At 49.6% G+C, this 21,847-nt stretch overlaps 2 protein-coding genes across 3 annotated transcripts in view; one reads left to right on the top strand and one right to left on the bottom strand.

Annotated features, from left to right (window-relative positions):
• The window catches only part of RNF216 (ring finger protein 216), an 81,642-nt gene extending 64,051 nt beyond the window's left edge, over positions 1-17,591 (bottom strand). The window contains exons 1-3 of one of the 2 annotated variants that reach the window (XM_075104819.1): positions 17,574-17,591; positions 2,078-2,206; positions 756-889 (exon numbers count right to left, since the gene is read on the bottom strand). In XM_075104819.1, coding sequence (XP_074960920.1) covers positions 756-889; positions 2,078-2,144 — 201 coding nt within the window. In that variant the 5' untranslated portion in view covers positions 2,145-2,206; positions 17,574-17,591. Of the gene's footprint in view, positions 1-755; positions 890-2,077; positions 2,207-17,388; positions 17,490-17,573 lie in introns of those variants that run through there. The other variant, XM_075104818.1, reaches the window with a different exon arrangement.
• Positions 17,592-18,502: 911 nt separating this feature from the next.
• On the top strand, positions 18,503-19,759 carry LOC142062927 (urotensin-2 receptor-like). Its single transcript, XM_075106192.1, is given in 1 exon segment — positions 18,503-19,759. A coding segment is annotated over 1 exon segment (1,257 nt).
• Positions 19,760-21,847: the final 2,088 nt, after the last annotated feature.

Raw genomic sequence — 21,847 nt, 5'->3', positions numbered from 1 at the left:
AACTAACTGATAGCATATTTGCATTCTTACTAATTTATTTAAACAGGCGGGAACCAGAGCTCAAAACATTAATCTCTGGCATTGTTATTGCCTCTGGCAGACAGACTGCTGTATGCCAACGGAGTCTGAATATTCTCTGCTACCGTTTTCAACTAAGAAATGGAAAGGTCAGCTTTGCAACACATTTTTTCAATGCCTCTGGTTACTTCAACAGAAAAGTGGAATACAGGTATGAAAATAGACACTTAATAATCAGGGTAGGCTAAAGCCTTTGGCTTTCCTCTGTGTGACTGCCTGTGCCTGTGGAAATGGATTTATCAGGTGGGCTGGCCTTGTATAACGGCAAAAACATAAGTGCCTGCAACTGCCCAACAAGAATCCAAACAATGTTGAGAAAAATAAAGCATACAAGGTCAAACAAGGCATGTTTTGAAAACCCACCTTCTAAAGAACATCAAGTCCTCTTTCAAAGCATTCCGCTCTTCTTGAAAAACAGATAACTTTATGGGAGGTACAGCCTTCATTAAGTATAAATGTAAATATGATGCAGTTTAACAATCTAGTTCTCTCCCCTCCTGTGCCCAAAATATGATTGAACACTTAAAGACAGCAAAATGTCATCATTTCAACATTCAGACACTAAGTTACTGTAACCGGACAGGACTCTCAAAGGAACACATCAGAGTCGGCTCTGCACAAGAGTCGGCTATAAAGTCCATGAATAAAGCAGGGCAAGTACAAGAATGAAAAATTACCTCTGCCAAGATGACTACATCGTCATCATCTTCCTCATGCTGCTGCTCTGCTGGCTTTTCCAGCAACAAAGGTAATTCTTCATCCGAAGAGTCTGATATCATGATAAGACCTTCGTCCCTGAGGTTTATCCAGTCTGTAGTGAAGTAAGTAAAGTTACCTATTTGCTAACAGTAAACAACAGAAATTAGAGGGCACAAGCACCGAAACATCTGAAAAAGCAATCTTCACATTTGCATTGCAGCAACAGGGAAGAAGCGCTCAAAGGTCACTGGTTCCCCTGCAAGTTACTGTTAACAGCCACTCCCACCTCCCGCAGCCCTCTGAGCAAAACACCTGCATAAACCGTAGCTCAAGAGGCCAAAGTCGCACGTGCATGAAACAGTCGCTCAAGGACACTTATGCAGAGATTCTTCTACCCCAAACTTCAGCGTGAGTCAAGCTGCTGAAAAAATTATTCTGAACATGCCACACACATAGCCCTTCCTAATTTTTGCAGAGAAGTCCTGAATGTTCAGTATATGAGGGATAACATTTTTATTATTGTGCAGTGCCTTCTACAGGAGAGATAAGGTTCCCTGTGCAAATCGGCCGCTTCTGAAAGAATGTGACTTTGCAGAAGTACCTTATGCAAGACGGAGAGAGGGCCCTGACTGTGGGCGCAGAAGACATCCTGGGATTAGATGACAACCTTGTCTCTCAAGATTTGTCAAGAGTGGAATATAGATGCAACGGAGCTCGGACACTGGAACTCAATAGAGACGCTCCAGCCAGAAACAGAGGGTTTCTGTGCTGCAGAGACAGCATACAACCGTGTTCCCCCTACGATCTGACACAACGTTTTGGCTTACGCTTTAGCATAAGTATTCATGAGCATTCCCTTATCACCTTTCAGGCATACACAGAAAGCATCAGCTTCAATTCCACTCTTGGAGGAACGGGTGCCAATGCATGCTGCCCCATGAGGATCTGAATGCAAAGCCAGCTTCTCTCCTGTGAGGTCCTCATGAGGGTGGAACACCATAAGTCCCTCAGATCTGCTGAAATACGTCTACATGGTGCTCCCAAGAAGTTAGCAATCTGCCTTAAGGCAGTACAACATGAGAAAGACGAGAGACAAATATTTTGCACGTCAGCATAAAATGAGAGATTTCCTGTAGGTGGCTGTGAAGTAAGTGTAACAGAGCAGCACACGACACGGCAAAACAGACCACTAGCAGGTTCCCATTAACAGCACTCTTGCAAGTTTAGTATCTATGAATCCTGCTGCTTGTAAGCAGTCTTTTACACAGAGTTTTGGAAATACGCACAAACCGGTACTCACCTTTTCCTCTGTGACTACGGAAGCTGTTCAAGTTAATTACTTCTTCATTTCCACCTCTCTCTGCCATTTTAAACTGCTGTACCCAAAAGTGTCAATGCCCAGACATAGCAGTCAGGCTTGCATGAGGAACTAGAAGACAAAATAAAAACAGGAGAGAGTTAGGCAAATGCAGCAGCACCCTAATCACGTTGTCCCAAGTCAAGGCCGCTAGATCATTTTGGGGGTTCTCCTAGCTCTCCAATCACAGCCTCTCCATGAGGATATTATACTGTATCACCTTCTCAGCACCTAAAAGCAGACAAGTTTCTGTTGTTTTCTGCTCTGATAGTTAAGACAGCTGACTGAAAAGCACAGTCAGGCCCGAGAAGCCTCTCTGCAAAGGACACAAAGACACTTACAGATATGCAATCACAGAAAGGGAGGGGAGAAGCAATTCTGTCCAGCCAGGACTCAAACCCTCCCACATGTGGATCTTCTCCTATTGCCAAGAAGTCAAAAACCTGATGCATCAAGTCCCATAGCGGCATTTCTGCCACCATCTACTGGTGAGAAGAACAAAAGCCACTTGCCTGAGCTGCCACAGAGCAATACCATCTAAGCCTGCATCTCAGATGTACCAGCTGATGCCATTTCAGCCATCCCCCATGGCACTTAATGCCACGGAGTCACACCCCGCACAAGTGCTGCAGAAATGCTAGCACCAAGGTGAACAGCCGATGTTATGGGTCAGGCCTGACAGCCTAGCTGCCGAGGAGCAGAAACAAGAAGTGAGCCACGCTGCTGAAATGGAGAGACCAGCATCAAGCCCTGAACCCCCTTGTGTGCCGCCAAGCCAAGGCACAAGTTCGGAGGGACCAGAGATGCTCTGAGCTCACTTCCACAATGTCCGTGCTGGTGACATGTCAGAAGGAAGCCACGCTCCTCGCAGGGCAGTATCGAAGTGTGTTTTGTGTCTGCACTGCGAACCGGCACAGGAGCAAGTCACATTTACGGAGCACGCTTTCTTGCCATCATCTGCCATTTTAAAGAGACCTCCCTGATTTATGCCACATGCCCTCCTCAATGGGGGTTTGGTACAAGTTCCAGGATATGCCGCCTGCTCTCAAACCAAAAAAGAGAGCATGACAGGCATCAGGGTCCTTCACAGGACTGAGCTTTTGGGACTAAAATTTGCTACCCGCACCTGTTCTCAGAGAGGCACAATGAGCTGGCTGCAGGCTCCTGAACAGGATTAGGAGATCAGAGGAATCACTGCATCCTAAACAGTAGGTTTCCATTTTATGCTCTGTCAGCTTATAGCTCTCAATTCCCACTATTGCAGAGCAGCTGAATATGTACACAAACTCCAACCACAATTTGATCACTGGAACGATAAAGGAGGTCTTTTTATTGAGAAGTATTAATCTCATTATTAAAGCATGGAAGAATCTGTGTTATTAAATATTTACTGATGTATAAGTTAGAAGAAAATGGTGGTTGTGCTATGAAATCCTGTTTGTTAGTACACAAGCGCAGTATAAATTCCTCCTCAGTAATTCTACTTAACCCTCTCCACAGGGAATGGGATTTGCAGCTAGGACAGCAAAATGAAGAAATCAGTTCAGATGCATACTATGTACTCATAGCTATACCCCTCCAAGGAACCAGTCATTACCATCTTCAAAATATTTTAATACGGGATAAAATAATAAAAAAGTATAATTTAGCACTTGAAAAAGCCAAAAGGCAAGCTGCGCTTCCCAAGAAGCGCACGCTGCACAGCAGCGCGGAGTCGACGGCTTCGGGCAGGAACGCACCCTCCTCCTGCACAGACACAGCCCAAAGCCTCGCAGCGTAGGCAGCGGGATAAATGAGCATGGCGGCAGCTGTTTCCCGTTTGCGGGGCAGGATGCTCTTTTAACACGCACAAAGGGTGCCAGCAGCACGGCTCAGCGCCTGAAGCACCCTTCTCCAGAGGGAACCTCTGCCCTAAAGGCTTGGCTACAAACAGCCATGCTCACCTAGTCCCTGCGCTGGTGACGGTCCAAGTTTGAGTGGGACATTGGGCTAGGGAACTACAGAGGCTTCTGCAAACCATCATTAATATAATTATGCAACTACCCCTATATACGAGCCCCGAAACCTCGGTAGCACAGCCTATTTCCAGCAAGCAGCTCCAAGAGTATCACGGACATATTGATGTTTTGAAAAGGCTTTGAAACCAAGATTTTGGGAGTATTTCCATGAAGTTCTTTGGCTTCTGCCTTATAAGCAGGGAGAAATAAATCTTACTTTATTTGCCAGAATGGCATGAGCGCGCTGTTCTCATCAGTGCAGATACGCACTGGAGCAGCAGCTCAGTAGCTCGATCACTGTAAGTATGCTTGGTGAAAACCCTGTCCTTTTTAAAAGGTCACATCCACATTATTAGAGTTGTATTTTCCCCGGTTCTTGTAAATAGCTACCACCTAGTCCCGCATAGCATTTTTCCATTTTTAGCCCTCTCAGTACTTTGGAAAACAAGATCAGTGTACTTCTTGCCATCTAAAAGATGGAAAAATGGAAGCACAGAAAGGACCAGCATGGCCACGGCTACCAAGCAGGCTAGCTGCAAAGCCAGGAGCAGCACCCAGGCTTCCCCAGGTCACGTACCCCATGCCAACCACCTCTGCTTCCCAGCAGGTTGGTCTTACAAAGCACTCCTTGCAACAACCAACAGCCCCTGCAGAGCTAGCACCCACCTCAGCTGCCTTCAGGCAGGCTCATGCTCAACAAAGGAACCTCTTGGCAGGCAAAAACGGCAATGGATCACTGCAAGGCTGGCTGGGGAAGAACAAGGACGCTTGGGAAAGCCACAAATCAGCCCTCGCAGCATCAATCTGTGTGGACAGAGGCTAGACAGGTGTCTGCTTGGATTTGCTCTGAGCAAAGCTAAGTGGTTTGGATATTTCTCCCCTACAGGGGCATGCGATGCATTAGCAGAGCTGGGTACGCGCGTACGCATGGGTGGGTCAACACCACAAATGCTCGGCACAGTCACCAAAAATCGTCTCCCAAATAGCTCCAATGGTGTTTTGTCCAGTGCTGGCTAAACCACAACTGTTCACATCCAAGTCTGGTTCCTGTAGTGATAAGCTTGTACACTACAACCTTGAGCATCAAGAAATGGAAATAATATGAAATTAAATTTGGGATAACAGGTTGTCTACCCCACTGCACACACATCACCAAAAGACTGATGGTGGTTTAAAAGCAGGAATATAATAAATAGCATTAAATATAATACACAGTCAAGGCAGCAAAAAAAAAAGGCAAGGCTGGAAAGAACTGGCACAGTACCACTTTCCTATTTCAAAACAGAATGCATAAAAACCCAAGCAGCTTCATAAAGCATTGCTTTGAGGGTAAAAGCCAAGCTTCCACCAAGAGCTAGCAATTCATTTTGTCAATACTCAATATAGAGCTCAAGTTTAAACAAATATCTATAAGCTAGGGCCAGTTCCATCTAGTGGCATGAATAAGAAGTTTGTTCATGTTTATAGCATTAGGCTGCCAAGAACATGAAGTAACAAGATCAAAGCCACCCTAGGGTCTTGCCCTACATAAACAACATAATAAAAAGCAAGCAAGACAGATGGAAAGAAGCTATCTCACACTACCTCAGTGATTTCAGTGCCTATTTATAGGTAAAGAATAAGGCTACCTATAACCAAACCCTAACATGACCATCAGCTTTTTTGCAATGCAGTCAAGGACAGGATACTAGCACTGTTTTGAAAGAAAAAGACCTGGCAGCCAGCAGATACACACTTTGCAAGCTTTTTTTTCCTTCCTTCCTTTTTCTTAAAAACTCCCACTACAGCACACCAAACTGGATTTGGGACTTGAATCCCTAAACAGTATCCAGGTGACACAACTCTCGTCACGACTTCGAAGCCACCCACTGACAGCTCAGTGACGACCGCCACGCGGAAGATGCGGTTCCACCAATCTCCCCTCCGTTTCCCACATTACTCCACGCATTCATGACTCTGCACATCCAAGTTGTTTCACTGCACATCCAAAATCCTCCCCGTTAAGGTTTTTCCTACAGCAGCTTGAGAGAAGAACCCATTAACAGAACAGCTATTGGGGGGTGGGGTGGGGGGGTGGGAAATCAGAGACCATCAGGGACTTACATATAACTATCCTCTGAACAGCCTAGACCTCAGATTGACAGCTTAAGTCACACGTACTTTTCAAGCAAGCTTCTCATACATGCAAAAATATAATCTACAAAACCACTGGTCCCAACCACTACTATGAGTTGACGGATCAGCTCCTAAGAGGCGAAGCAGGTCTCAGGTGGGCACAGAATGCTTACACGAGGATTTCCAAAACGCCTTCAAAATCCCTGCAAATACCACGTTACATATTTTTAGCCTAACCTAAAAATAGCAAGCATCGGTACTATGTGTATATTTAAACTCCTGGTATACACAGGCATTTCTGGACTGCAGTAATTGGAGCAGAACTCAAATCTGCTCCTTCCACTTCGCATTTGTGCTGCAATAAGCATCTTCAGACGGTGCTGCAATTTAAAGCTACAGTCAAGAGGAGACCCCTCTTCTAGGCACAGCATAATATATTTCCCCCCGCTCCTTACAGCATTTAAAATCTTGAACTCCCACATACCCAAGATGGGACAAGCCTCGAAGTGCTCTTTTCTGGCTCTAGCTCAAGGCAAGAGGACTACACAGAAAGCACAGCCGAAGAGGTAGGAATTGAAATCCCAACTAAACAGCACGAGGGAGAAGCAACTTGAAAGAGATGTCAGCAACATCAAATCACCATGTGTTTTAGCCTCTCCCCCATACAGCAACACCACTTGTTGCTCACCTATGTTGTCAGAACAGCATCAACTCCTACTTTCTGCCTGGGGGCAGCAAATGTGTCTGCTGGTAGCCTGCGAGCAAGGTGAATTTCTGGCTCATTTCAAGCTGCTAAAACAAAGAGAAGCTACTTAAATAATGTATGGCCTGTGACAACCAGCAAAACAAAAAGCTAAAAATTCAGCCCTTAAAAAAAAAAAAGCACAACAGAAGGGAAATAAACCAGCCCAACTTACTGTCAAGCATTTCACTGAAACATTTCAAAGGGTTCACGACTTGCTGGGGGCTGCTCCTTGTAACAGTCACTTAGCAAAAGCAGGGAGAGTTTAGCAGCGGTTGATCGTGTCAAGCGGCATCATCCCAACTGAAAATTAGAAATCCCTTGATCATAAGCCTGACAAAAACCACTGTGCACAGACAAGTCCTATTTGTTGTGCACAAGACAGCTACCGCCACTGCATCGCACCTTACAAAGGAATAAGGCCAGGAGGTTAAAACCTGGACCTGCAGCAGGGCTTCTGCTGAGCAGGTTTGCACGGAGGCCTGCCCGCAGCTCAGGCAGAAGTGGGAAACCATGCCAAAACAAAAGCATTGGCCGCAGCCCAAAAGCCTTACCCATGGCCTCCTGAAGATAGGAGTGTGTGGGCAGTGGCTCACAGGCAAGACCACCTGATTCCCAGCAGCGGCTCGGTTTGCTAAGAAAAGCACAACCAGCTACAGATGTCACAAAAACTCCCCTCAGGAGCACAGAAGGGGGATAGACTTATGACAACTGCTTCTATGTAGCTCTGCCACCAATTTTTGGACCTGTGGCATTTGCCGAAGAGGAACAACATACCAGAAGATCATTTAATAACAGAATTGGCTTATAAGTTTTAAAACATTCCTTAAGTGTTTCACAAGACATTAGCAGCTGGCTTGCTTTACCAAATGATTTTAGACAGACACATACTCCCTCAAAGAAACAGGACAGGACTCCTGAGATCTGAGAAAAATCAAGGAACAGAAGCTGAAGCGAACAATTTTTTCTCCAGTAAGAGCCAGGTAACACAGCTCTACCGCAGAAAGCCAAAGAATTGATTTCATCACACCAAAACACAAGACAATGTAACACTAGAAGTGTTGTGTGGTAAGTACATCCAAACTGGATGTTCACCTCCCCGTACATACAAGGCAGCCAACACGTGCATTGTTCAGAAAGAGTCTCAGAAGAGCATTGACTGTTCCTGCAGCCACACCAGCGTCAGAAGCAGCGCTCCAGGCTAAAACGTATTAAGACAGACAAGAGGGATAGGGATTTTTCAAGCTTCTCTGTCAGCAATCACAACTTCTAGTCATCTTAGGAAAGGTCCCTATTCCTCACCCGCTGTCACCCAAGAAGAAAGGCCACACGGTGAAACAGGCACTGAAGCAAGCGATGCTCTTTCCACCAAGGCTTGCCGTTGACGCAAGCTCTCTTGGTAACTGCAGTGCTTAGCGATCACTGCATCAATGAAGAGCAAACTACAGGCTCACTAACACAGGGCTGTCAGGGTTTACTAAAACCCTGCTTGTGGCTAGAACAAGGACCACATGTTGCAGCTTCGTGCAGAGCTCTCGTGTGCGTTTTTGCAGTCAATTCTCAGCCAATGGTGTTATCAAGAGCTCATCAGAAGATACTTTGAAAAGAGAGGCTGTGGATTAACAGGGTACGAGCTACATGTGTCATTGCTCCAGTCTAACGAAAAGTGGTTAGTCCCAAGCGTTTAAGAGAGCAGATTTTTAGGGACTGCTTGGGTTCAAATCCCTAACTATACTTTTTCCCATTTTGCAAGTCAACTTAGGACTCACAGGAAACATCGACTGTCTGTACATCACAAGACTTCTAATCAACCTCATTTGCCGTTCATCGTTCCATTAAGGCGACAGTATCACATAACCAGTTTTTTGAAATACCTGATCTCCATTTTTATTGCATCTATTAACACAAAGTAGAAGAGGAAAGAAATGGGTCCTGTTTATCTTACTCACCTAACAGCCGGCCACCTACAATGATAAGTCTTCCTAGCGAAACCGATCTCGGCTCTGTTCGCTCTTCTCTAAAATGTAAGACCGTTTTGAATCGGTCTTTGTTTTCCAAAAATGGGCAACTACTAATTCAACTCAACTGAAAGCTTCTGATGTCTTCAAGCTATTCCCTGATGACTGGCATCAAGGTCAACTGCTGGACATTTCAGTGCCTTCCCATGACCCCCATCAATCCTTCTGTGAAATAACAGGGCTCCATATCGTCACATCTCTCTGACCAGCATGAGTGTGATAATTTTGATGCATGCAAAAAAACTACCCTCTCCACAAGAGGTGGGGAGCTTTGGATCAGTCATTTGCCTCCCCTATCAAACTGAATCCCGAAAAAAGTTAAATTTGCAAAGTCTGGTTAGAAAGGAGAGTTAACGCCATTGCCTTGAGCAGCTCATTTTAAGAGCATGGTGAAAATTCAAGGCTTTGAAGGAGGGAGAGGAGCCTCTGCAGTCAGCTCCTGTAAAGGGTATTACTCTGCCTGCCTCACACTTCTGGCATGTGCAAGATCATACGGTGTAACTCCCAAAATCCAAAACCTCCCTCTCACATCAAACAGGTGCCAGCTTGGCATTTTGTGTTCAAGCAACAATTCAGACACCAGCAGCTCAGCACTCAGCTACGGCAGCACACGCACACAAAACCAACCTCTTTGGGCTCACAGCCTATCTCCCAAACCATCATCTTAAAGAACTGTTTTGTTCTGATTTTGTGGTATAAGGGTGGGTACTAGCAGAAGAGCACATGAAACCATGCGATTTGCAGCTTTGCCACTTCCAGAGCGAGTTTTACTTCCAGTTTTCTTTCCCCGAACTCACGTGTATCCCAAGAGAAGGGGGCAGAAGCTCCTTTTTCTGAGCAGCACCATTATTAAACCCACTGGTGTCTGAAAGAGCTGGACTCCATGGACTACCAGGTGCTGCACACACCTGCCAGGGCTCTACCTAACATTAATTGCAACTGCCTTCTCTTCCCCATCAACACAGAAAAGAACAAGAGAAATGCCCTTCATGCTCTGGAGTATACATGAGAGTGCTCCTCTGTTACTTGCACTCAGAGCCCTCCAGGAGAAAGGACACAGCATTTCCTCTCCAAATCCTTAGTATTTTCTCTCCTTTTTTCTTTCCTTTTTAAAGAGACCCTGAATGTCACCTTTAAAAGGTTTAACGGAACAAAGAAAACCAAGTGCAACCTTTTAAGGAGTATTTAACAAGTTGGAAGCACATCTTCAGCAGCCTTCAGGTTACCAGCTTAGTATCATTTTTCACTGGAGAGGAAACGGAGAAATAAAGGAGTTTAAGGTTGCTGGTTAGAGTAACCCTAACAGGCTACGGCACTGACATTCACCTAGGTGAGCAACCAGCAGCCTGCTCCACTTGCAGCCCTGTTTGCGGAGGGCACCAGGAGCAAGGAGACAGACAGGCTGCACACAACCGGCAAACTACTATTAAAAGCAGCATCAAGGGACTAACTAGACCCAAGTCTAGAGGGCTGGGAAGCACAAAGAGGCAGTTTTAGTTGCAGTAACAGCCAGAGGACTTTAAAAATCGGAAGGAATTGATAGGTTACAACGGCATCCTAGATATTAAGCTGCTGCCCAGCAGAACAACTCTGGAAACAACCATCAAAGCTGCACTTGGGAAGCAGCGTTCCAGAAAAAAAGCATAATGCACCACCAGGAGCAATCGTGGAAAGGAAAGGGGTATTGTTTTTGTTTTATTTTAAATGTGACCTGAACCTACCACAAGAAACTTTGCTTTCAAGGATGGCTACAGCCTGCAAAGCAGACCTCACCTCGTTTCACAAAGCTGCTGACAATATAAAAGCTAAGACTTGACCTTGAGGTGGCACAGAAGGGAAAAAACCCCAGCTTAACTGCAGTAGCCCACCCTTAGCAAAAAGGAAGGTTTTTGGGTTGATCTGCACAGTCCTTTTAGAAGTATCGACTTAAAAGCTTGCCACCAACCATTCGAGATGTCAAACATCCCAGAATTAAGGGTTTCCAAAAAGAATGACTTCACAGGTCACATTCCGGTTATTACAGCCACACCCTTTTTTGAGCCATGTCAAGCATCTGCATTGGCCATAGTTTCAAAGGTCAGTGGGCAGCAGTGGTGAGAAGCTGTGGCTTCATGCTAAGAAGGGTTTCACCACAATACCTGCTTGAGATGGTCACGTTCCCACACCACAGCTGGTTGCCTCCTCTCACTGAGCTCCGCCAGCATTTGTTACAGCTTTGATAAGAAATGCTCTGGAAAAACTTTTTGATAGTGTTCAGATCAGATACCTTCTCTCCTCACACATCCACCACGGCATAAGCGGGACAACAGAACCAAGATGCTAAAATAAACTGCAGCCTAACAGTTGACACTATGCAATCACAGCTGATACCTAACTAGCACTCAGACTATACGCACTCCTAGTCCAAGATCAGGCACTGCTTTTCAAAAATGCTTTTACACATTCAGTTGAAGGGCTTAAAAAGACCCAGCTCAGAGCTGTACTAACCCAACAGGCCAAGTTCACTCAGCAGTGAAATGAGTCTTAAAATGCCTTAAGCACTGAGAGTAAAATACCGATAGAAACCTTTAAGGCACGTGCAATACTTGAGCAGCAAATCCATGCTCTGCACTGATTCCTGCTGGAAGGAGTAAAAAAGCTGCCTATTGCACCCAACAACTTCTGCACGAGAACGCCTGCCACCAAGCCACAAGAACAGTAACTGTGTCCTTACTGCTCAAGCACCACAGATGACCAGTTGTCACAAGTTTTTTCAAGCCAGCCAGCGACTGCTTTTGTAAAACCGGGTTTGATTTTGTTTGCAGCCACGCATTAGCCTTGTGGCCAACCGATTCCAGCCCAACAAGCAGGCTCTCAGCAGCAGAAACCAAGGACAGCCTTCCAGGCTCACGACAGTTGTCCAGTCTGACTTTATCCATGCCACGCGGCAGTGGCCATTGCAGGGTTTAAGGAGAATGTGGTAAAACAGCAGAAAAGCAAAGGGTTTGTGTTTGAGATAAGCGCTCCACTACCTCCAAGCTGAAAACAGTGAAATCGGATCATGGTCAAATTTAGAGATGCTCCACACCCAGTACTGGCCAGCTAAAAAGCAAGGAAATAAGCCCTGCACATTTATTATCCAGGCCCATAGTGATGCAGATTTCTGAGACTGCAAGGTACATAACAATTTCACTCCAAGGGAAACAAACATTTTGCATATGCCAGACTAAGAAAATCACTACAGACTGCAGTTAGACCATTTGCTAAGGACACGACTGTTTTCAGGCTGTAAATTTGCATGCCTACCCCGTAGTCACAGTCAAGTGTCTGTCCAACACTGTTTAAGCCTTCAATAGCAGGATATAAATTCTTCTCCTGGGTGTTGCAACAGTACAACATCAAACAGATTATTTAACCATCTGGGACAGAGGGTCAGTAAAACCAGCCACAAACTGCTAAACAAACACAAAAACATCAAGCTGAGGAGCACTCTTCAGACATTGCGTTCAAGTCAGAGGTGAGTTCCAGCTGTTGCAAGCCGGTCTGTGCTAGTCATGGCTGATCCAAGGGCACCTCCCAGTTTATACACAATGAAGCCTGCTCCACTACAATAGGATTCCGGTTTAACAATATATAGAGAGGACATGAACTATTTATGCTAGCCAAGTTACTGCTGATGGGTCTTGCCGGTCTCGTTCATCTGTAGCTGGAAATCCTAGCAGCAGGGGAGGTATGAAACCCGCTATGCTGCTGGTTTCCTGCAAGGGAGAAAAAGCTTCTTTTCCTGCCTCCCCATTATGCTGCTGCTGTCATCTTCCTCAAATTGCATTACAGCGCACTACAGCGAGAGCGGGGAGAGGAGGAAAGTCTTCTAGGCAGCATTGCCACTCTGCTGCAGGCAGCTGTCAACATCGCTGCCTGTTCCACTCCGCTATCCCACTGTAACACGCTTACCCAACAACATTTTGTACTTGCCACGGGTATGTGGGTAAGCGCTCCTTCCGCTACTTGCCTTCAGGCACCTTCAAGCAAAAATGATCTGCAAGAGATGTTTCCCTCCCCCCTCCATCAAATATAAAAAATGCATCATGCCTTCGGGATGGTATTTGGAAGCAGAAGTGTAAATCTGTTCCTGAGTTCGTGAAGGCTGCAAAAAGCCAACCGCTGTCTTCCTTTGTCCAATCGGGAAACAGCAAGAACAGCGCCCACAGCTTGGTGAGAGCCCGTCAGTATTGACAAAGCAGTCCAGGAGCCTTGTGTGAGAAGTGCTTTAGGCAAAGCTTATGACTCGAAGCCATTTTCCACCTTTATATTCCCCAAACAAAGATTCTAGTTCACCTTATACTACAGAGTAATATCACATGATGGCTCTACAGATCTTGTCCGAGTGTTTATCTAAATAATGCAAACAGTAGGTTGGCCTCCTTACAGAGGTAAAGAGACTGAGCGTAAGCAATGCAGCACTCATCCTCAGAAGCCAACTGAAAACATTTCAGGTCACCCTGACACTTACGTACGCTCCCAGATTTATTTCAGCTCATCAACTTTGCTTCTCGTTACGATGACGGCCTCCGAAAGTCACCCTGCGAACAGACAGGCACCATCGGCACCAGCAAAGGAGTCGGGCTCCCCCAGAGGCAGTGGGGAAGCCACACTTAAATTTTCCCCAGCCTGGATCAGAAACACTACGAGATGGCACCAGGACTCAGGGCAGCAGCTGCCCCACGTTGAAATCTTTCCCCAAAGCCCAATGCTTTTTCCACTTAATCAGGCACTGACGGTTCCCCTCGTGAAGGCGGGGGAGGAGCCACAGCAGCACTGGTAATTAGGAGAAAGGTGTCATTCAGCAGGAATATGATTTCTCGTCCTCAGGAATTAAGCTTTCTCAAGGATCGTTACAAATTTAAAACCACTGCAAGCTCTTAAGCGCTGCCCCAGAGGAAAAACATTGCTCCTGAGATATTCCAAAATAAACTTGAAATTCTATAAATGTGACACGAAGGCTGCTGAGAGCGAGATTATCCCAGCTCAGCAAAACATTCCTTATTATCTCATATCTCAGTGCTTTGGCAAGGATAACTTACTCAAGCCGCCAGGATACTACTAAGTGACCGCCTTCTCTTTTTCTTGTTCTCCCTGCCTACCCCTCCCCAATTTCCCAGATTTCCCCATCCCAGCAACCTGCTTAAAACAAAACAACTCTACTTCTCACGAGAGCAGGGCTGATCACCACATTATTTAGCTCCATTTCAAACACAGGAACTACCAGGTCAGTACACAGATAACGTTATCTGCTGGGCTGCTACTGAAGATTGCTAGTGTCTTGAGCCAGCTGCATGTTTCACACCTTCCACCACTCACTGTATTAAAAAAAGGCACCTACTCCACTGGGGGTAGCTCCTACTGAAAGTAATTGAAGTTACATGTAGCAGCTTGAAAAGCCCACCCATCCACCAAGGCATGCAATACACAACGCTAGTATTTCAGTGCACACACAGACTTCTGAGACTATCAGCGCTTCTCCTTTAAGTACTTAAGAAGATGTCTGAATTCAATAATTTAAATGGGAGTCTTAAAATATCTCCAGACCAAATCTATGTGCAAAAAAACCCCCCTAGCTTCTGATGAGAGGAATTAGTGGCGCAGTTCTGACTGTCCCAAGAAGAATGCAGCCGGCGGCAAGCCCCGACGCCCATCGCTGCGCCGAGCTGCCGGCGCTATGACACAGTAAGCCACTCACAATGACTTTAAAAAGAAATAAATAAAAATAAGACACCCATTCCAAATTAATGAATAGGAGCTTCTTCCAGCAGGCACTAAAACACACCCAAAGGGCTCCACATCTCTCGCACTTGGATTTGCTCTACTCCGGCTTGCTAATCAGCTCCTGGCCCCCGAGATATGCTTCCTGCCTCTCTCCAGCTGCGCCAAAGTTGCCGGAGTTGTGTGCTCGCTCCTATTTTTGCCTATTTTTGCCACAGGACTTTTTAGTGATTTGTATCCAATTTCAAAGCATAAGCCACGCTGCCAGTGATCGTAGCTTGCCGGCGGCAGTAACGCCCACTGCATTCTCAGGCAGACAAAGCATCGGTCTACCCAGGAATTTGGACTTCCGAAGCAGCTTCTGAAACACAAGCCCAGGGACGGGCTGCCAGCACCCTGCTGGAAACCAAAACGTACCTATCGTCAGTAAAGCCTGCCCGCCTGCTCTTCCAGGAACTGTTATTCATGCCCTGACTTACACAGCGGCCCAAGAAGGACGCCTGCAGCCAGGCCGACAGGAAAACATCCTAGGAAGGGAAGAAAAGGAGATGGAAGAAGGCCTGTTACCAAAACACAGCACTACCAATGGGGCTGAATGCCTCTATAGATCTTCAGGAAGTGGGTGCGAGACCTTTCTCAAGTCTTGGTATTCCAGGCACAAACTCCTGTCAAGATGACTGTTATTAACATCTAGCCGCACCATGCAGACACCCAGCACATGCAATCTATTAAGATGTTTACAATATCGAAAGGCCTGATGTAAGGCAGTGGAATTCTTGCACGGCATTCGGCCTAGAAATGAAAAGCTCAGATTAAAGCTGTAAATCCCACAGTTCTGTAATTAAAAGCTGTCCCTGCAATTCTGCTAGTCCTAAAGTAAATAGGTCCCACCATACAGTTTGTGCTGCACGTTCCTACGGCACCGCGCCTGTACGGCGATGTACCAGAACCGGTCTGGGTCTGCAGAGCGATGAGTCTCAAACGTCCCCTCTCACCTTCCAAACAAGTTGCTGGAGTCACAAAGTTCTTATGCCATCCTCTCTGGAAGCAGGAGGCAGCCACTTTATAACTGAGCATGCAAAACCCAGTCTATCCACCTGACCAGGGACACCTGCCTTCTCTGTTGCTACTGCTGGAAACCTGCAACAGCTCCAAAGTAATTCGATCGAGGCACTAGAAATTGTAAAAAAGAGGAACCAACCACCACAGAGCAGAAAAGGCAAACGGGGATCTGCTCATAGGCCTTAACACTAACGCTGCCTGTGCCTTTCAGCCACCAAGGAAATTAGCTATTGTTTTTAGGATTGCTGCCCGAAATACAGCAAGAAGAGCCTGCTGTTCTGCATAGCAGTCAGCAAGCTGGAAAAGAAACACAAGAAGAGACTCTGTGAAAAGCACATAGACAACGGAGCTGCAGTCCCTCGGCATTACGCCTCGATAATGGCAATAGAAATGTACAGCAGCAACATCAGCTTTTCTTTTTTAAAAAGCGTCAGAGGTCTCAAGACAACGACTGAACCATAACACTTCATGTAAGAAACTGAACCTTGCTTGGTGAGCAGTGAGGAAGCTGAACAGAAACATTGACAGCTAAACTTATTCATATGAAAGCTATGTTTCTGGTGTAAGTACTTTTCAATAAGACTCCAAGATAAGGTATTGGAAGACACTTGAAGACATTCAGGTCATAAAACACAGGTGAGGTGAAAAGAAAAACCTCCCAGGCCAGACTCGCAGGCGCAAGCGGCCGTTACCTGCCCAACGGCCACGCCGGGGTTCCAGCGCGCGCAGCTGCAAAGCCAGCGGATCCACGAGCCAACGGTGACTTTTTAAGCTGACCTACATTCGCTGACCCCCAGCCGACACGCGGGAGCACTGCCTGGGTGAGCTCAAGTTGGCTACAACTCTTCAGCCTCAAAATACTCTGCGTGAAAACCTGACCTTTCTCCAGCCGTTTGGGGGAACGAGCGCGGCTCCAGGGGCAGAAACACCCATCAGACATCTCCGTTACACAAACGCTGCGGGCATTAGGGCTTCCAGCGTTTGCGCTCTCTCCCACCAAGCTGAGCCAGCACTCGGATCGGCAGAGAGAGGGGGAGCGAGGAGGATCCCTTACACAGATCCCTCAGCTCTGAGGACAGCTGCGCTCCGGGTTTCTTTCCTAAGGCAGCTCCCACAGCAGATGCCTGAAATGTCAAGACGTCCCAACGGCACCGAGCGCTTGCACAGCGAGGCAGGGTCAGGGGCGAGCGGACGGCCGCCTTCCCCCCTCGCTTTCCTCCCGGGTGTAAAGGCACGGCGCGGGGTACCTGAAAGGAGCCGGTGAGGAGAGAGACGGGAGGTCGTACCCGGGGGCCCCGCCGTCCCGCTCGCCTCCCCGCTGGGGGAGACACCCGGCACCTCGGGAGGGGGGCGAGGGCCGCGCCGGGGGCACCCACCGATCCCGGCGGTGGAGCGGGACCGGGGGGACACCCCGGCCTTGAGGGGATAGAGGCGAGGCCGGGTCCCCGCCGAGAGGGCGGGCGAGGCCCCGGGGGGGAACGAGGCGGGGGAGCCCCCTCCCCTGCCGCCGCTCTGCCCCGGCCCCACCCGGGACGCGGAAACCGCCCGATCCCGCGGGGCCCCACGGCCGGCACTCACCGGACGCTCACCGGGCCCCGCCACCCCACCGGCCCCGCTTCATTTAGCCGCCGCTGCCCGGCTCCTTCCGGCCGGCCCGCGCCACGTGACCGCCCCGCCCCGCACCATAGAGAGGAGTGGCGAGGGAGCGGAGAGCGACGAGGGAGAGACGGGAGGCTCGAGAGGTCCCGTCTCGGCAAACCTACCATAGAGGCGGGTGCAGGCGGTCCTCCGGGAGGGCTGGCCCCGCCCCCTTCCGGGAGCCCAGTGTTTGGTAGGAAGGGGGCGGGGTCTGAAGGGAAGGGGCGGGGCGAAGGGCTGCACGTGTTTCCTAGGGGTGGGGGGCGCTCTGCTGGTGGGGGGGCAGGACTGCTATAGGGGTGCTCTGCCATGGGGGGATGTCAGGATCCCTAAGGGGGTGCTCTGCTGGGTGGGACAGGTCCCCTATGGGGGTGCTCTGCCAAGAGGGGGATGCAGGTCCACACGGGGTTGTCCCTGACCCCGGGGTGATCCCCCACCAGAGCTCTTCTGCCTTTTAGAGGCATTAAATTGTGGTTTTGGGGTGCAAGGCAGCTCTAGCGCAGAGCTGGGGGGCTCTCTGTGCCCTGGCTGCCTGCAGGGTTTGCTTCCCCTGTCCCCAGCATTGCTGATTCAGCCCAAAAACACGGGTGAAGCCAGGAGCTTTCACTCTCCGACATATTGCTCATAAGGACCCAAGTGGGTCTGTGGACTCCTCTCACCTCCCTGGGACCCTCGAGCTGCCTCCTTCCTGGCACCGGATCAGAGGGGGCTGATTCCCATCCCAAAAACTCCCTAAAACACAGCAAACAAGCGCCCCCCCCAGCCACAGGACAGAGCAGCTTTGGGGACAAGACACCACTATAAATTTCTGATTACATTAATTTATCTTTTGATACCTGGTTACAGCTAAGCCTGCTGGCCCGAGGCCGAACCTGCACTGTAGGCCTGGACGGAGCCAGGAGATGGGGGAAAATACAAAAGTATAGTCATTAAAAAAAAGTTTCATCAGAAAACGATCCATCTGCACTGACACATGTTATGGAAGGAGCAGGGCAGGGGCTCAGGGGCAGTGGGAAGGGCTGGTGGGTGGCTGGGGCATCCCAGCATCCCTACCATGAGGGCAGAGGGACGAACCCCCCTCTGCCTGGGCTGTCCCTTCTCCACCACACGCGGGGAAGGCAAATGGCTTTTCCAGGCAGCGTTGGGGGATTTCCTCCAGAACAGCTCCCCAGGGTGGCTCTCGGCAAGGGAGGATGGAGCCGAGCATGTGCGTCTTGGTGCCCTGCGACCCCAAAAATGCCTCCATCCAGCCCAACACCTCTCCCAAAGTGCCTGTGACCTCCTGGTCACCTCCTTCCTCGGCTGTGTCCTGGCCACCGTGTGCGTGGCTGGGGTGGTGGGAAATATCTACACACTGGGGGCCACCACCGTCCCCACAAAACGCACAGGCTCCGTGTAGGTGTAACTCGTCACCTTGGCCCTGGCCGGTCTCCTGTCCTTACCCACCGTCCCCTTCATACTTACGTGCACGCAACATCCCCGTGCATACGTCGTGTGGGACTGGTGCTTCGGATACCTGGGCTGCAGGATCCCCTTCATCCTCCATCTCCTCAGCATGCATGTCAGCATCTTCATCCTCACCCCCATGAGCACTGAGCGCTATCTGGCCATCGTCAGGTCTCTGGACACCCTGCTCAGGTTGAGGGACAACCAGTGGGCAGCCACCTGCCTGGGGTGGCTGGTGGCCTTCCTCCTTGCCCTCCCCACCGTGATCCTCATCAACCCACGCGCCAGCCACCATGACAGGGTGACCAAGCGCACGTGCCACCCCACCTGGCGGATGGGGACCTCCAAGGTGTATCTCACCATCCTCTACAACACCTGCATCCTTGCCCCAGGCATCACCACCTGCTGCTTGTACACCAAGCTGGCCAGGACCTACTGGAGGTCCCAGTGGGCTCTTGTTCTCATCAGAGAGGAAACCAGCCAACGTCCCAAGCAGAAGGTCCTGTGTATGATTTTCAGCATCGTGCTCACTTACTGGGCTTGCTTCCTGCCCTTCTGGCTGTGGCAGCTCGTCAGCATCTCTTGGTACAAGCAGGGGGACTGGGATGGCACCACCGTCATCTCCACCAACTTCCTCGTGACCTGCCTGGCCTACAGCTGCCCCAACTCCCTCCTCTACGTGCTGCTCTCCAAAAATTACAGCAGGTACCTGTGGAGCTGGCACCAGGCTGCTGCGAGCCTGCCCACCCCCCGAGCCCTGCTGTCCCCCCAGCCATCGCCCACCTCCCAGGGGACCCTGGAGAGGATGGGTGCTCCCCGTGAGAGGGGGGTGCCCGTGTTGCACGCCGGTGTGCCATCGGGTTAAGCCCTTCTGCCAGGGGACACGGTGCTGCTGCCGCCTGAGTGAGGCTGGTAAGAGATACTGAATACGGTAATAGAGAAAAGGGTAAAAATTGGCTCTGATCACTGAACTCGCCCTGAGCCTTTTGCTAAATGCTTCTCTTGTTGTTAAGTTTTTATCTGGGATCTCTATTGAAAACTAGTTTCTTGCCATATTAGTCTGAAAAACAATTTCCCAGAGGGAACTGGAGCTCCAGGCTCCCACTGCAAGTTCTCTATAAACCACTTTTCCAGATCATTTCAGCCAAACTCTTTGAGATGAGCTGTTAGCTGAGGTCTCCCCGCAGACCGTCCTCCCACCCTGCCCCTGTGCCACCAACATCTCCCCCATCCTGCAAAAGGGGGACGAAATTTCAGTGCCTGGGAAGTGGAGGGAGATCCCCTTAGATTTCCACCAAAAAGCAAAGGCATAAGGAACCCCAGCATGGGGGGTCCCCACGCTGAGCAACGCACATGGGTGCTGGGGGACCCCACCTGTCATCATCCCCCGTGGCCATTGATGCTCGTGGTGGTGAAGCGAGTGACGTGGAGCCAGCCGGGACGTCGGGTTTCCCTGTGGGCCAGCGGCTGTCTCAGGCGGGGACCCCGCTGTGGGGGGGGTGGGCTCAGCCCACCCGTGGCTGCAGGAGCTGCTGCTGCAGGGGGTCAGCCCTGGCCCTCCCAGTGCCCCAGCACGAGGCCATGTCAAAGGACAGTGCGGGCACACGGTGACAGTAAACGCAGCCCACATCAGGCAGCAGGGATCAGTCCCTTCGGATGAACGACCTTTGCTCGCTGCAGGACCAGACCAACAGATCTACCCATCGAAGCATCCAGCCCAGATCCACATCGTGCAGACACGTCGCCGCTGCACCCCGTCCAGATCCGTACCAAAACACAAAGCGTCTGTCTCACGCGTCCTCGGCACGCTCAGGAAAAGCTGCCCGAGCCCGGCGTCACCGGCCACCTCCCTTTGGGGTCAGCAGGAGCCAGACACGCTCCCGGACCGGACCCCTGCGGGATTTCGATGGCAGGTCTTGCCTGGCTTGTGTCCAAGACTGGAGTCGGCGGAGGCAGCCTGACTTATTTAATCGGCATCCAATTAAAATTGAATTTCAAAATCTCCCAGACCAAACGCTTTGCCCCAGCCCAGGAGGGTGCAATGTCCGGCAGCTCTCTGACCAGGGATACCTCTGTAGAGGACACCAGGTTGGATCAGCAAGGCTCAGGTTGCTTGCTTATCTTTTCCACCTCATCGCCATGTCCAGAAGGTTTCTCACGCAGATCTCATCCTAAACCCTGGCCAAATACCCATGTCCAGTGCCAGGGTCTCCCCAGCCCCCCAGGCACCTTTCTCTCCCCCTTCCCTACACAGGGACCACCATGCCTCAGCCATTTGGTGCCCGGCCGCAGCCTCACCTCTACCCGTTTCAGGTGCCAACTGCTTCTGCATCTGGGACGGAGCTCACCGAACGCGGCACGGCTCTCCCGCTGCCGTCTGCGAGGGCACGCTTACCCGCCCCTGAAACAGCCCTCTTCTGTGGGCCATAAAAGCCAGGTTGTGGCTGTCCTTCGCAACCTGCTGGTGCCTAACCTCCCTCCTGTGGTCCTACATCCAGCCGTGAGCTCTCCAGGCAGATTTTTTAGTGCATGTCTGTGCAACAGAGCAGCGTCCTGCTCCCGTGTCCGTGGCTCTGATTCTCTGGAGGGATACAAGCAATGAGATAATGCTGCGGCCGAGGCTGGGAGAGGGGCCACAGGGCCGGCGGGTGTTGTTTGTATCACCCATCCAGCAAGTAGCTGTGAGATCGCAGGTTGTGTAAGTTTATAACCCCCTTCCGATCTTGTTTGATCTCGTTTCAAATGAGCAGGATCAGAAAGAGAAGCGGCATCCCCTGCTCCTGCCCTCCACTCCCCCCCGCACCTGAAAGGATTTAATGGTGAGGGTTTATTGGCAAATCTTTGGGGTTTTAGTCTTACCCTAAGCCACATGTGAAGAAAGGCTCAAAAGGGAAGTGAGCAGAGGGGTTTAGCTGGGCATCAAACTGTAAAGCACCAAGAGAAAATATAAAGA

Source organism: Phalacrocorax aristotelis, chromosome 10 (assembly GCF_949628215.1).
Source record: "Phalacrocorax aristotelis chromosome 10, bGulAri2.1, whole genome shotgun sequence".
Taxonomy (NCBI): domain Eukaryota; kingdom Metazoa; phylum Chordata; class Aves; order Suliformes; family Phalacrocoracidae; genus Phalacrocorax; species Phalacrocorax aristotelis.
The sequence above is the reverse complement of the archived record's forward strand: the minus strand, read 5'-3'. Positions and strand labels throughout refer to the sequence as shown.